This window comes from Rhinoderma darwinii, chromosome 6, assembly GCF_050947455.1.
Source record: "Rhinoderma darwinii isolate aRhiDar2 chromosome 6, aRhiDar2.hap1, whole genome shotgun sequence".
Taxonomy (NCBI): domain Eukaryota; kingdom Metazoa; phylum Chordata; class Amphibia; order Anura; family Rhinodermatidae; genus Rhinoderma; species Rhinoderma darwinii.
Window position 1 is genome coordinate 4,365,142 of NC_134692.1, and position 18,094 is coordinate 4,383,235.

The following is an 18,094-nucleotide window of genomic DNA, read 5'->3' on the forward strand; positions in this document are numbered from 1 at the left end:
GGGCACATACACCTTGGTTACATAGACGCAGTATATGGGGGGCACATACACCTCGGTTACATTGTTAGTGAGGTTTGTTATTTCTTGCACGCTTGTGTGATGTGTAGACATTGTATATGGGGGGCACATACACCTTGGTTACATTGTTACAGTGAGGTATATGGGGGGCACATACACCTTGGTTACATTGTTACAGTGAGGTATATGGGGGGCACATACACCTTGGTTACATTGTTACAGTGAGGTATATGGGGGGCACATACACCTTGGTTACATTGTTACAGTGAGGTATATGGGGGGCACATACACCTTGGTTACATTGTTACAGTGAGGTATATGGGGGGCACATACACCTTGGTTACATTGTTACAGTGAGGTATATGGGGGGCACATACACCTTGGTTACATTGTTAGTGAGGTATATAGGAGGCACATACACCTTGGTTACATTGTTACAGTGAGGTATATGGGGGGCACATACACCTTGGTTACATTGTTACAGTGAGGTATATGGGGGGCACATACACCTTGGTTACATAGACGCAGTATATGGGGGGCACATACACCTTGGTTACATTGTTACAGTGAGGTATATGGGGGGCACATACACCTTGGTTACATTGTTACAGTGAGGTATATGGGGGGCACATACACCTTGGTTACATTGTTAGTGAGGTATATAGGAGGCACATACACCTTGGTTACATTGTTACAGTGAGGTATATGGGGGGCACATACACCTTGGTTACATAGACGCAGTATATGGGGGGCACATACACCTTGGTTACATTGTTAGTGAGGTATATAGGGGGCACATACACCTTGGTTACATAGACGCAGTATATGGGGGGCACATACACCTTGGTTACATTGTTAGTGAGGTTGGTTATTTCTTGCGCGCTTGTGTGATGTGTAGACGCAGTATATGGGGGAGGGGCACGTATAGTTGCCTGGGGGGGTTAGACAGATATAAACAACTCAATATTTAGTTGTGATAAAGGGATTAATCAGCGTTTGACAGGGAACACGTTACCGGAGGGCTGGGGGAGTCCCTGCTCGCCGCCTCCTCCTCGATCTTCACTTTGCTGCGCCTGTTGATCACCTGATTGACGGTGCTGCTCACCGCCGACTCGCTGCACTGCTTGTTCTAGGTAAAGTCACAATGTCGCTCAGTACGGAAACTTACAGCAATTAAATCAAGAAAATATGAAACACTCCGAAAGAACGGACGCAGAACGGACCCATCACATATAAATCTCCACTTTATTACAAACACTCCACAGTCGTGGATGATGAAATCCACCAGATCCGATCATTATATAATCGACATAAGAATCTTTACAATCTGATCACCATCGTTGTCACCATAACCGTAGTGCGTAAATGATCATCAAACCCCATTAAAGGGCCGGTGTCCAGTCTTCTCTAAACAAAACGTAATCACCGTATAATGAAAAGTTCTATAATGTTCTAACCGACTTTTGGTATCATTTTCAAGATCTCTGCTTGCTGTCAGTTTGTTAGAACTTTATCCAGTCTAGGCAATCATGAGTGAGCGGATTACATTCAAGTTCTCTGATTGCCTTTAGTTTGTGGACGCATTCTTGTCTGAATCCAGTGGCTAAAAACCCTGTCCTGACCTAGTCCTGCTCACGTAGCTGAGGGTTTGTTACAATGTACCAATCTAGACAATCCTATGTGAACTTAATACAGCAGCAGCACAAATCTCTCTGGAATCCAGGCTGTTTACCTCACAGAATTTTGTACACTGAATACAATTGTAATAAACCCTCAGCTATGTGAGCAGGACTAGGTCAGAATGATTTTATAGTCTCTTAATATATACAAGAATGTTCCTATTCAGTGACCGTAAGCAGAGATCTTGAAAATGGAATGAAAAAGCAAGTATATTAGAAAATTGCAGAACTTTTCATTATACACAGATTAAAGGGGTTTTACGCTTTACACAATCCCCACTTGTTAGAAGGATCCCTGAACAATAAGCTGATCATAAAGTGTCCCCCTGCTGGGACGCCCAGCGATCATCTGTAATCTGTGAAGAAACAATACAGTAAGCGTTTAGTTTCCCTGCAGCGCCACCACAGGTGAAATGAAGTATTACACAGTGTCCATTCATATTAGTGTGTTGTCTGTGTAGTACAGGACGGGTCCTCCAGAGACGCTCTATGTAACCGCTCTCCACTACAAGAGATGAGGGTCCTGAACAGAGGACCCCCCTCTAGTAACTCACAATTCCCTAATAGGATGTATGACAATGGGTTTTCTTAACCAGGTATAACCCCTTACATGCAGATAGTAGAGGATTATTTTCTTATAATTCAGATTTATGTTTTCATCCTACCAAATATGTCAGGGGCGAAATCAGACCAACATTATGGGACACCCGTCTGGTCTATTTGGAGTCATGTAAGTAAACCCGACCTACGATGTGTGGACCCTCCGGAAGTCCCAGCATAGAACAGAATTGCTTGATCACCTGACCTGGCAGCGACTCGTATAGAAATAGAAATCAGCACGTTGCAACTTTATTTCTCTGCAAAAAAATATTTGCTTCTTTATCAAAAGATTTATATCGTATCAGGTGAATGCAAAACAATTTAAATAATTACCCAAAGTGTCAGAGTCCATGAGGTGTCCGGATTGGATTCTTTCCAGTAAGTTTATGGTTCTATTTTCGGAGACTCCACGAGGAGGGAGGATTGGCGTCTTGCTACGCCGATGCGACATTTCGTCCTCCCCCTTTCTCACCCGGACACCTCATGGACTCTCTGACCCTTTGGGTGATATTTAAATTCTTTTGCATCCATCTGATATGATATAAATCTTTTGCTAAAGAAGCTAATTTTTTTTGCAGAGAAACAAAGTTGCAACGAGCTTATTTCTATTTCAAATACAAGTTATACTGACATTGTGAGACATCGGAGGCGCCTCCCCGCGCACGCTTCAACCCTGGCGTTTATTGCTCTTCATTGGGTCAGATCACACACACACACACACACACACACACACACACACACACACACACACACACACAGATATATATCTATCAGGTCCTCATGAGATCTCCACAGGGGTCTTTGTACTGCTGGGACGGGCTCTCACCTGGCTGGGGTTGACTGCTGCGTTGCTGCTGTTGCTCGGGGTTGGCGCTGGGCTCGGGGCTGGCACACAACCCTGCGGTCGTGATGCAAAGGTGGGAGACGGATGGATGAGAGGACTGTGCCCGAATGTGGAGTTCAGACTCCGCTGCTGGTTCAGAAGATGCTGGTAGGCCAATGGGTTGATGGGATGCGGGAAACTGAAGGCCGGGCTGGAAGAGATGGAAGAATTGGTCATATTGTCACCAGATAAAGACCACTGTAACATGATTCATATGGAAACAAAGTAAATAATGGATCGTCTAGAAATAGTGCAACAAAAAAGGGAATATTCCTCAATCAGTTTGACTGTATTTTCAGGTTTTGATATAAAATGTTCTGATGGGGGGATGGGTAGAGGCGACACTTTTTGGGGTCTACACTTCCTAATGATGAGATCCAGGCTTGTTCTCATATGACAGGAATAATGTGCTGCGATATTCTCCCCATCCCCTGAATATCCGGACACTTCACTCACCTGATGGCTCCGGCTGATAAGTGCCCATAGGAGCCGCTGGCCGCGGAGCTGCTCCTGGAATTGTTGATATATGCCACCAGTGAATTGGGCGAGGTGCGGATCATGGTCTGCAGGTCAATGCTGGCATCGGAGAGGGGTGAAATAGACAGAGCCCGCTTCCGGCTTAATCTCGGGGTGACCCGGGGACTCGAAAACCGTGATACTGGGAAGAGCAACAAACATCACGTGATCAGGACTGACAAACACTTAGACAATACTGCGACCATTACATCCGCCTATGGAGGATATGATATAAGAGTGGTGGGGGGTACAGGATTTGGAGGTGTCGTTTGTAGGATCCCCCCGCGTTCACATGAATTCTATCTGGATAAAGCAATTTACTGAGTGTAAGTTTCTTCAAAATCAATACAGAGAAACTCAAGAGAACCTTCAATATAGAGATTGTCCCTTTAACGGCAGAGAAAGAGGTTCTCCAGCGTAAGGGCTCGCCCACACGTAACGGAATTGCGGACGGAAAATACACAACAGAATAAAGTAGTCCTGAAATTCCCCTGCGAATCCACATGAGCACCTCTATTCCAGCGATCAGTGGGGTTCATGGTCTATGATGTGTCATAGGTTAAGTACAACGATAGTGACCCTTTAACTGAAGACCCTACATATTATAGAGGTGGACCCTGTAACTGCTATAGGGTGCATGGAGAGGTGTGCCCCCGATCTACAGCCAAACTGCATAAGGTCAAACCTTATCGCTCTGCCACTGTCCTGAATTGTGAGGATCGACTCCTGTGCTTTACCTCCAGGCGCCCGTAGTGGCGGTGGATGCCGCGCCTCGGTAATGACTCTCCGCTGCGCTCTTATTGTGTAATGAACACAGAGAATCTGCGGCACGAATATAATTATCCAATGAGGGATGAATAATGACACAAGGTTTGGAGGCGAAGGATTACAATGTGTTTTCCTTGCGTTCCTCCCAAGCCTTTGCTCTATTAGCTGGCGAATGCAGGACAGCGCTGGCAGCCATATCTATCTCCGTTACCTGCCCACCTCTGGGGACACCTGTTTATTAATGTGCCACTTCCCTTGATAAATTATGAAACACAAGGAAAAACTTTGTGCTCATTTTTCTGTCCTCGTTTGCATTGATTTATGTTGGTGCTCACCTAGAGCCCCATTAATATATTCATGAAGATTTAGCGCTTCCTGAGTGGAGCGCCGGCGTCTACTGACCAATGTGCGGACGTCGGCTTTTTAATGATGTCACCTAATGGTAAACCGAGCTGGACCCTTGCATTGGGGTGAGTCACAAATCTTTCCTGGTCTAGAATGGAGCAGATGTCTTGGGTGAATTATATAAAACCGGGGCGCACATAGAAGGGGGGAGCCCCATAAAATAAGGATAGGGTTCTATGGCCAACCAGAACCCCTCTCCCCATCCTGGTTCACAGTCCCCACACCAGGACAGGAGGAGAGAAGACGTTTCTCCCTCCACCCGCCAGTTTTCTAATCTTTTGATGCCTGCAGAGAAGCTTCTGACCACACACGGACCATAGGGGGCAACCTGAGCGGAGACCCTCTCTCCACCAGCCCTATAGTAGCTGCCGGGATCAATCTCTACCGTATAACGGTTCTAGACTAGAGAAACATTTCTGGTCACCTAGGTCAGGATTTGCAAACAATTAAAAGACAGTAGAAAGTTTTATAGTTTGACTTCTCTTACATTGAATAACCCATTCCTGTGCAGGTATAGAGGACGCCCCTCGTCGTGTGCGCAGGTTATATCATCATTGGACAGATCTCTCTTTTTGGATCCATTTACATGCAATAATTTGGTTTCCTCCATGAAGTCTTCTGTTCTGACAGACCCATATATCCCCCATGACTGTCCGCCTCTGACTGTCCGCCTCTGACTATCCCCCTCTGACTGTCCCCCTCTGACTGTCCCCCTCTGGCTGTCCCCCTCTGACTGTCCGCCTCTGACTGTCCGCCTCTGACTGTGCCCTCTGACTGTCCCCCTCTGACTGTCCCCCTCTGTGTCCCTCTGACTGTGTCCCTCTGACTGTCCGCCTCTGACTGTCCGCCTCTGACTATCCCCCTCTGGCTGTGTCCCCCTCACTGTCCGCCTCTGACTGTCCCCCTCTGACTGTGCCCCACTGGCCGCCTCTGACTGTCCCCCTCTGACTGTGCCCCTCTAACTGTCCGCCTCTGACTGTCCGCCTCTGACTGTGTCCCTCTGACTGTCCCCCTCTGACTGTCCCCCTCTGACTGTGCCCCACTGGCCGCCTCTGACTGTCCCCCTCTGACTGTGCCCCTCTAACTGTCCGCCTCTGACTGTGTCCCTCTGACTGTCCCCCTCTGACTGTGACCCTCTGACTGTCCCCCTCTGACTGTCCCCCTCTGTCCGCGGTCTGTAATGTCTTCATATGCAGGAGCCCAGGTCTATATAAACGCAGACACGTCACATCAGCAGTGCCGATACCGGGAAGAGTCAGGATGTGCAGTCCCAGAACTTGGAATAACATTAAAAAAGAGTAGTCTCTGTGGCCGGCGGCCGAGCAGTATCTGGCAGGGTGTGAGCAGTGAGAAGACAAGGACAGTCACAGAGCGGAGTCCGCAGCTGTCTGGTCTCAAACTGATCAATCGCACTCTGTGTGGCCCCGGAGCGCAGACCAATGTCCAAGGACGACCAAGCAGCTATGAGGCTCAAAGGCAATCACAGCACCCAGTGCATGATCACCTACTGACCAGGGACCACAGCACCCAGTACATGATCACCTACTGACCAGGGACCACAGCACCCAGTGCATGATCACCTACTGACCAGGGACCACAGCACCCAGTGCATGATCACCTACTGACCAGGGACCTCAGCACCCAGTGCATTATCACCTACTGACCAGGGACCACAGCACCCAGTACATGATCACCTACTGACCAGGAACCACAGCACCCAGTGCATTATCACCTACTGACCAGGGACCTCAGCACCCAGTGCATTATCACCTCCTGACCAGGGACCACAGCACCCAGTGCATTATCGCCTACTGACCAGGAACCACAGCACCCAGTGCATTATCACCTACTGACCAGGGACCACAGCACCCAGTACATGATCACCTACTGACCAGGGACCACAGCACCCAGTGCATGATCACCTACTGACCAGGGACCACAGCACCCAGTGCATGATCACCTACTGACCAGGGACCACAGCACCCAGTACATGATCACCTACTGACCAGGGACCACAGCACCCAGTACATGATCACCTACTGACCAGGGACCACAGCACCCAGTGCATGATCACCTACTGACCAGGGACCACAGCACCCAGTGCATGATCACCTACTGACCAGGGACCTCAGCACCCAGTGCATTATCACCTACTGACCAGGGACCACAGCACCCAGTACATGATCACCTACTGACCAGGAACCACAGCACCCAGTGCATTATCACCTACTGACCAGGGACCTCAGCACCCAGTGCATTATCACCTCCTGACCAGGGACCACAGCACCCAGTGCATTATCGCCTACTGACCAGGAACCACAGCACCCAGTGCATTATCACCTACTGACCAGGGACCACAGCACCCAGTACATGATCACCTACTGACCAGGGACCACAGCACCCAGTGCATGATCACCTACTGACCAGGGACCACAGCACCCAGTGCATGATCACCTACTGACCAGGGACCACAGCACCCAGTACATGATCACCTACTGACCAGGGACCACAGCACCCAGTGCATGATCACCTACTGACCAGGGACCACAGCACCCAGTGCATTATCACCTACTGACCAGGGACCTCAGCACCCAGTGCATTATCACCTCCTGACCAGGGACCACAGCACCCAGTGCATTATCGCCTACTGACCAGGAACCACAGCACCCAGTGCATTATCACCTACTGACCAGGGACCACAGCACCCAGTACATGATCACCTACTGACCAGGGACCACAGCACCCAGTGCATGATCACCTACTGACCAGGGACCACAGCACCCAGTGCATGATCACCTACTGACCAGGGACCACAGCACCCAGTGCATTATCGCCTACTGACCAGGGACCACAGCACCCAGTGCATTATCGCCTACTGACCAGGGACCACAGCACCCAGTGCATTATCACCTACTGACCAGGGACCACAGCACCCAGTGCATGATCACGTACTGACCAGGGACCACAGCACCCAGTGCATTATCACCTACTGACCAGGGACCACAGCACCCAGTACATGATCACCTACTGACCAGGGACCACAGCACCCAGTACATGATCACCTACTGACCAGGGACCTCAGCACCCAGTGTATGATCACCTACTGATCAGGGAACCACCCTGTAAATAGTCACTGGGCACTGATCACAATGATTGATTATCATCCTTCCCATCAGTCATTCCTCAATTCAATTGGATTTTCCATCCTGAATCTAGTAGGACTGATGGAAAAAGCAAAATTGATTCCGATTTAAAACAATGAGATCCGTCTGAATGTCAGGTTTCTTTCCTTTCTTATCATTGTAAAATGATGAGGAAACTGATCCAGATGCTGCACTGGTGTGAACCAGCCCTTAATGGGAAAAAGTCTTAGACTAGTTCATCTTCTGATAACTTCAAGTGCGGATCCATTGCTGCTTTATGAGTGGGAGATGGACCCCACAGCTGCGAGGTCCCTGTGCACCCCCTGACTCCCTGATCGCTCACCTAACCCCGTCTATAAGAGACTATGTCAAGCACAGTCATTGCAAAGGCAACCTGTGGTGCAAAGCTGACGGGGGTCCACACATGAGGATCTCTCATGCCATCATCGTAGAGTCGTCCCGCTGCAATTGGAAGCCATGGGTAATACTGGCATCAGGGCACAGAGTTCACTTTATAGTTCCGGCTTCAACTTGAATTTCCACAATTGAACACTTTTTTTTGGTCTAGATAAGTCCACAATTCTGTGCTGCTTTATTTTTTATAATATATCTTTATAGTGGTCGGAGATTCATTTTTGTGATACAGAGCTCTAAATCCCCTGCACAGACATAATACATTGCTGGCTGTCTGCAGTCACCACTAGGGGGAGCTCACTACATACAGTTCATACACTGAACTCCTAAATAATATGCCGTAATCTCCTAAACTCCCCCTAGTGGTGGCTGCAGGCAGCAGAATCTTATCATGTAGCTCTATGGGAGCTGTATATACCTGTGTGTAGTGAGCTCCCCCTAGTGGTGGGTGCAGGCAGCAGAATGTAATAATGTAACTCTAAGGGAGCTGTATATACCTGTGTGTAGTGAGCTCCCACTAGTGGTGGCTGCAGGCTGCAGAATTTAATCATAACTAAGGGAGCTGTATATACCTGTGTGTAGTGAGCTCCCTCTAGTGGTGGCTGCAGAATGTAATCATGTAACTAAGGGAGCAGTATATACCGGTGTGTAGTGAGCTCCCTCTAGTGGTGGCTGCAGCTTGCAGAATGTTATCATGTAACTATATGGGAGCTGTATATATCTGTATGTAGTGAGCTCCCCCTTGTGGTGACTGCAGGCAGCAGAATGTAATCATGTAACTCTATGGGAGCTGTATATATTTGTATGTAGTGAGCTCCCCCTAGTGGTGACTTCAGGCAGCAGAATCTTATGTAACTCTATGGGAGCTGTATATATTTGTATGTAGTGAGCTCCCCCTAGTGGTGACTGCAGGCAGCAGAATGTTATCATGTAACTCTATGGGAGCTGTATATATCTGTATGTAGTGAGCTCCCCCTAGTGGTGACTGCAGGCAGCAGAATGTTATCATGTAACTCTATGGGAGCTGTATATATCTGTACGTAGTGAGCTCCCCCTAGTGGTGACTGCAGGCAGCAGAATGTTATCATGTAACTCTATGGGCGCTGTATATATTGCATGTAGTGAGCTCCCCCTAGTGTTGACTACAAGCAGAAGAATGTTATCATGTAACTCCATAGTTGTGTGCTGCAAAACAGGGGGTTTGGAGCTCTGTATCAGGTAAAAGCAGCACTGACCTGTATAAAGATACGTTATAATTCTGTTTAGAGCATTTGTGTGTGAATCTGACGGTCTTGTTAGTCTTATTTGGATAAGTTTGTACGTACTAGAAGTGGTGAGGCTTCTACTGCACTGCGAATGCCAACAAAACCACAAAACATAGAATATGGCACAATATTAAAGGAACAATCCAGGCAAAACGGATACTGAATCACGCCTAGTGCCGGACTTGAGGGGGCGGAGCATGACACAAGGATTCTGTCTTGGTGTTCTTTGAAATCTTGTGTCATGCCCCACCCCCTCAAGCCTTTTCCTTTGTGGTTTTACCACTACCTGTTGCATTGGAGAACAGATTTTTTTTTAGGGGGAAATTTTTAGAAAAAGCCAAAACGGAGTCCGTTCTGCATCAAGGAGTTTCTCGCGTTTTCTATTCCTCGTGTTTTCTGGCTACGCCTTGAACTGACAGTAATGAGGCGGCGATCAGACATTTATGTAGTAGGTCCCCTCATGAGAGAACGTAGAATAATGGCTCCTTTCTGCACTTCGCCTCGGCCATAATGAACCCCATATCCTGACTCCGAACGCTCGCTGGAGCGGCACTGACAGCTCTTAGTGTTTGCTCCAAACCCACAATTCCTGGACACCGATCCCAAAATGATTTTAAATACTTATACTTGTCAGAATGGTTTATAGATTGTACAAATCCACCGTGAATGGAGAGCGCCTGAAATACTGAGAGCTAAATACAAGACGCCCGGAAATCTAGGAAACAGTCACCCCTGGATTAAGGTCACATGCTCTACCTGCTGGCTGTCTCCCGAGCGATGACAGGTAGGCATCTTCATTTAAAGGGGTTTTTATATAAATGAAGCTTCAACCTTGTGTTCCGCCGCATTCTTATACACTTTGTGTTTCAATTTATCAATATTTTCAAAATATGTGCTTGCTGTCAGTGAATGTGACCAAAAATAGGGGATGAAAACCTGTACAGACTTAATACTTCTCATGGTTGACGATTTTTTAAAGTTGTATCCAGTCTATAAAAAAACATCTGAGACCTGAACAGCCTTTACTATATGTTACCTGCACTGATACATTGCAACAAACTGTAGGGATTTTCTTTTTCTTTGCAGGTGCCGTATTTAGCGCGTAGATTGATACATTATAAGTAACTCAACTGTGGGAATTATAAGATCAGAACTGGTTTTAACAATATTTCAATTCACTGACAACAAGCAAAAAGCTTGAAAATAGTGAGAAATGTAAGCGCGACGTTCATTAGATACTGAGCTCTTTTTACATAAAACAGTCATATCCCCTGCGAGGCGGAGGCTCTAATATTTTATAGCTTAAAGAGACAGTAAACCTGCAGTCTATCTGCTTTACTTCCGCTGTGCAGTAGATTTACATCTATTGTTCCCTGTTATCTGACAAGAGGGGCAGAAAATATGTGTGACTTCTTAGCCGCCCCTCTTACAACTGCTCTGGACGGTGACTGGCCCTTTAATGCTAGTTCTAGTGTGGCGGCTTAAAAAGGGTTATTTAAAGGGAAACATTATCCAAAGTTCTCTCCAGGACTCCCATCTTCCGCCTGCGCCCAGATTAGGGGTTTTAGTCATAATCCGGTTGTGATGTTATTGTAAATAATGATTGAGATGACAATTAAAGTAAACCGCGGCCGGCCTGTGTGTTGGCAAGAAATCGCTCCCTGCACGTGACAAATGCGCGCGTCATCCAGGGAGCGAGGTCGTGCAAGGCCGTGTCCAGGATGTATACAAGAATACGCACTGAAGGTTTATACTGGGAAGTCTGAGGACGAATGACACCCCCGAGACAAGAGGCCAGGACTGAACCAGGAGGTTAAAGGGTAACTCCACTCCAACAGGAACATTCACTTTATAGTTACCCAGAATCACCCACTGCCCAACACGACCCTCCTCTGATATCTGTGGGTGAGGGGGATATAACAGTGGATGTGACCTCGGGACCCTTGCATTACAGTGACAGAGGGACGTGAGGGAAAATAGCGAGACCCCAGGAGGATAATACATAGACTGCAGACCCTGCTAAAGGGACTCCGTCCACATTTATGTAAAGAAAAAGCTCAATTCTACACCATTTCCCGATCTCTGCTTGCTGCCAGTGAATAGAAACATTCATGAACTAATTTCTTGATTTCTTGAAACCTGCCTTGACTCATTGCAAAAGGAAAAGTTTTGAAACATCCTAATATACCTGGTGTTTCAATTTCTCACCATTTTCAAGATCTTTTTGCTGTCAGTGAATAGAAACTGTTTATATTTTGGTGACTCAAGAAAACCAGTCATCTCTTTTCCTACTCACACAGCTGAGAGCTTGTAACAATAGTATCCAGTCTAGACAATCCTCTGAGCGAAACAGCCTGGACTCCAGACTGATACATGTTACCTGCACTGATACATTGTTGAGTTTGTATAAGTTCACAAGCGCCGGGTGTAAAGAAAACATTCATCCATTCACTGACAGCAAGCAAAGATTGTATCAGTGTATAGAGTCAGGTACACGACTGTAATTTTCATCTGTACGGAATCCATAATTACGGATGAAATTGCGGACCAATTCATTTCTATTGGCCACGGACACCTTTCCGTATATTTACGGATGTGTGACCGGGCCATGGAAATGATCCGCAAAATATAGAACATGTCCTATTATTGTCCGCAATTGCGGCACGGAAGTCTATGGGCGTTTCTGCAATTGCGGACGGCTACAGATGTGTGTCTGAAGCTGTCGGATCCGTATTTGCGGACGGTAAAACTATTACGTTCGTGTGCATGAGGCCTATTAGTGCATGTAAAATGTAGCAGTTCGAAGTCCAGGCTGTTAAGCTTACAGGGGATTGTACAAACTGGATGTAATTGTAACAAATCCTCAGCTGTGAGAAGTAACAGATCACAGCAGGTTTTTCAACTTCTGTTTGTAAATGAGAATGTTCCCATTCACTGACTGTAAGCAGAGATCTTGAAAATGGTGAGAAATTGAAACACAAAGTATATTAGTAAGTTGCAGAACTTGACGTCTTTTTCTTTGTTAGACTGGACAAACCCTTTTAGTAGAATTTGCGGGGACGGGGGAGGGGTATCGCTGCTTCCATCATCTTACGTATATGACGAACATGGATTGACTTTTTTCACACACGTAGACGGTAGAACACGAGGCCTTGTCACCAGTATATACATCATGTATGCCGGATATTTCTAAATAAAGTCGTTAGTGGGCAGGTAGCCCCTCCCCCAGCGCACGGAATCTGCAAATAATTAACTCAGCATTTTGCCTGTTTTGTTTTAGGGGAAAATCGACTCCAGATCCTGATTAAAGGCGGCAGATGATGACAGGGCGACCAGGAGACGCTAATCTGGTCGCTCCTTAAGAAAACACTGCTGCCCCCATCATAAGGCGCCGCTGGCTGAGAATCCCACCAGAGAACATCAGGATGCAATTAATGACACAATGTAAAATATTGTGAGGGGGAGGGGCTCGACGCTGATGGCAGCCAAAGGAGAAGTGCCTGCAGCGATCCGCTAAACCCTCCGAAAACCTTCATTGTTTGTCATGTGAATAGGCCCCACATTTTGTAAATGATTGTGTTACCGTATGATACTATATATTACTATGTCACCGTATGATACTATATATTACTATGTCACCGTATGATACTATATATTACTATGTCACCGTATGATACTATATATTACTATGTCACCGTATGATACTATATATTACTATGTCACCGTATGATACTATATATTACTATGTCACCGTATGATACTATATATTACTATGTCACCGTATGATACTATATATTACTATGTCACCGTATGATACTATATATTACTATGTCACCGTATGATACTATATATTACTATGTCACTGTATGATACTATATATTACTATGTCACCGTATGATACTATATATTACTATGTCACCGTATGATACTGTATATTACTATGTCACTGTATGATACTATATATTACTATGTCACCGTATGATACTATATATTACTATGTCACCGTATGATACTATATATTACTATGTCACCGTATGATACTATATATTACTATGTCACTGTATGATACTATATATTACTGTCACTGTATGATACTATATATTACTATGTCACCGTATGATACTATATATTACTATGTCACCGTATGATACTATATATTACTATGTCACCGTATGATACTATATATTACTGTCACCGTATGATACTATATATTACTATGTCACCGTATGATACTATATATTACTATGTCACTGTATGATACTATATATTACTATGTCACCGTATGATACTATATATTACTATGTCACCGTATGATACTATATATTACTATGTCACCGTATGATACTATATATTACTATGTCACTGTATGATACTATATATTACTGTCACTGTATGATACTATATATTACTATGTCACCGTATGATACTATATATTACTATGTCACCGTATGATACTATATATTACTATGTCACCGTATGATACTATATATTACTATGTCACCGTATGATACTATATATTACTATGTCACCGTATGATACTATATATTACTATGTCACTGTATGATACTATATATTACTATGTCACTGTATGATACTATATATTACTATGTCACCGTATGATACTATATATTACTATGTCACCGTATGATACTATATATTACTATGTCACCGTATGATACTATATATTACTATGTCACCGTATGATACTATATATTACTATGTCACCGTATGATACTATATATTACTATGTCACCGTATGATACTATATATTACTATGTCACCGTATGATACTATATATTACTATGTCACCGTATGATACTATATATTACTATGTCACTGTATGATACTATATATTACTATGTCACCGTATGATACTATATATTACTATGTCACTGTATGATACTATATATTACTATGTCACCGTATGATACTGTATATTACTATGTCACTGTATGATACTATATATTACTATGTCACTGTATGATACTATATATTACTATGTCACCGTATGATACTATATATTACTATGTCACCGTATGATACTGTATATTACTATGTCACTGTATGATACTATATATTACTATGTCACCGTATGATACTATATATTACTATGTCACCGTATGATACTATATATTACTATGTCACTGTATGATACTATATATTACTGTCACTGTATGATACTATATATTACTATGTCACCGTATGATACTATATATTACTATGTCACCGTATGATACTATATATTACTATGTCACCGTATGATACTATATATTACTGTCACCGTATGATACTATATATTACTATGTCACCGTATGATACTATATATTACTATGTCACCGTATGATACTATATATTACTATGTCACCGTATGATACTATATATTACTGTCACCGTATGATACTATATATTACTATGTCACCGTATGATACTATATATTACTATGTCACCGTATGATACTATATATTACTATGTCACCGTATGATACTGTATATTACTATGTCACCGTATGATACTGTATATTACTATGTCACCGTATGATACTGTATATTACTATGTCACCGTATGATACTGTATATTACTATGTCACCGTATGATACTGTATATTACTATGTCACCGTATGATACTGTATATTACTATGTCACCGTATGATACTATATATTACTATGTCACCGTATGATACTATATATTACTATGTCACCGTATGATACTATATATTACTATGTCACCGTATACTATATATTACTATGTCACCGTATGATACTATATATTACTATGTCACCGTATGATACTATATATTACTATGTCACCGTATGATACTATATATTACTATGTCACCGTATGATACTATATATTACTATGTCACCGTATGATACTATATATTACTATGTCACCGTATGATACTATATATTACTATGTCACCGTATGATACTATATATTACTATGTCACCGTATGATACTATATATTACTATGTCACCGTATGATACTATATATTACTATGTCACCGTATGATACTATATATTACTATGTCACTGTATGATACTATATATTACTATGTCACCGTATGATACTATATATTACCGTATGATACTATATATTACTATGTCACCGTATGATACTATATATTACTATGTCACTGTATGATACTATATATTACTATGTCACCGTATGATACTATATATTACTATGTCACCGTATGATACTATATATTACTATGTCACCGTATGATACTATATATTACCGTATGATACTATATATTACTATGTCACCGTATGATACTATATATTACTATGTCACCGTATGATACTATATATTACTATGTCACCGTATGATACTATATATTACCGTATGATACTGTATATAACTATGTCACTGTATGATACTATATATTACTATGTCACCCTATGATACTGTATATTACTATGTCACTGTATGATACTATATATTACTATGTCACCGTATGATACTATATATTACTATGTCACCCTATGATACTGTATATTACTATGTCACCGTATGATACTATATATTACTATGTCACCGTATGATACTATATATTACTATGTCACCCTATGATACTATATATTACTATGTCACTGTATGATACTATATATTACTATGTCACTGTATGATACTGTATATTACTATGTCACTGTATGATACTATATATTACTATGTCACCGCATGATACTGTATATTACTATGTCACCGTATGATACTATATATTACTATGTCACCGTATGATACTATATATTACTATGTCACCGTATGATACTATATATTACTATGTCACCGTATGATACTATATATTACTATGTCACCGTATGATACTATATATTACTATGTCACCGTATGATACTATATATTACTATGTCACCGTATGATACTATATATTACTATGTCACTGTATGATACTATATATTACTATGTCACTGTATGATACTATATATTACTATGTCACTGTATGATACTATATATTACTATGTCACTGTATGATACTATATATTACTATGTCACTGTATGATACTATATATTACTATGTCACCGTATGATACTATATATTACCGTATGATACTATATATTACTATGTCACTGTATGATACTATATATTACTATGTCACCGTATGATACTATATATTACTATGTCACTGTATGATACTATATATTACTATGTCACCGTATGATACTATATATTACTATGTCACCGTATGATACTATATATTACTATGTCACCGTATGATACTATATATTACCGTATGATACTATATATTACTATGTCACCGTATGATACTATATATTACTATGTCACCGTATGATACTATATATTACTATGTCACCGTATGATACTATATATTACCGTATGATACTGTATATTACTATGTCACTGTATGATACTATATATTACTATGTCACCCTATGATACTGTATATTACTATGTCACTGTATGATACTATATATTACTATGTCACCGTATGATACTATATATTACTATGTCACCCTATGATACTGTATATTACTATGTCACCGTATGATACTATATATTACTATGTCACCGTATGATACTATATATTACTATGTCACCCTATGATACTATATATTACTATGTCACTGTATGATACTATATATTACTATGTCACTGTATGATACTATATATTACTATGTCACCGTATGATACTATATATTACCGTATGATACTATATATTACTATGTCACTGTATGATACTATATATTACTATGTCACCGTATGATACTATATATTACTATGTCACTGTATGATACTATATATTACTATGTCACCGTATGATACTATATATTACTATGTCACAGTATGATACTATATATTACTATGTCACCGTATGATACTATATATTACCGTATGATACTATATATTACTATGTCACTGTATGATACTATATATTACTATGTCACCGTATGATACTATATATTACTATGTCACTGTATGATACTATATATTACTATGTCACCGTATGATACTATATATTACTATGTCACTGTATGATACTATATATTACTATGTCACTGTATATGATACTGTATATTACTATGTCACTGTATGATACTATATATTACTATGTCACCGTATGATACTATATATTACTATGTCACCGTATGATACTATATATTACTATGTCACCGTATGATACTATATATTACTACGTCACCGTATGATACTATATATTACTATGTCACTGTATGATACTGTATATTACTATGTCACTGTATGATACTATATATTACTATGTCACCGTATGATACTATATATTACTATGTCACTGTATGATACTATATATTACTATGTCACTGTATGATACTGTATATTACTATGTCACTGTATGATACTATATATTACTATGTCACCGTATGATACTATATATTACTATGT

At 42.0% G+C, this 18,094-nt stretch overlaps 1 protein-coding gene across 2 annotated transcripts in view; it reads right to left on the reverse strand.

Annotated features, from left to right (window-relative positions):
* GLI2 (GLI family zinc finger 2) overlaps positions 1 to 18,094 on the reverse strand; it is a 192,321-nt gene that overhangs the window by 21,676 nt on the left and 152,551 nt on the right. For both annotated transcript variants that reach the window (XM_075829056.1, XM_075829055.1), the window contains exons 6-8: positions 3,637 to 3,838; positions 3,124 to 3,331; positions 1,034 to 1,147 (exon numbers count right to left, since the gene is read on the reverse strand). In XM_075829056.1, the coding sequence (XP_075685171.1) occupies positions 1,034 to 1,147; positions 3,124 to 3,331; positions 3,637 to 3,838 (524 nt within the window). The remainder of the gene's footprint in view (positions 1 to 1,033; positions 1,148 to 3,123; positions 3,332 to 3,636; positions 3,839 to 18,094) is intronic.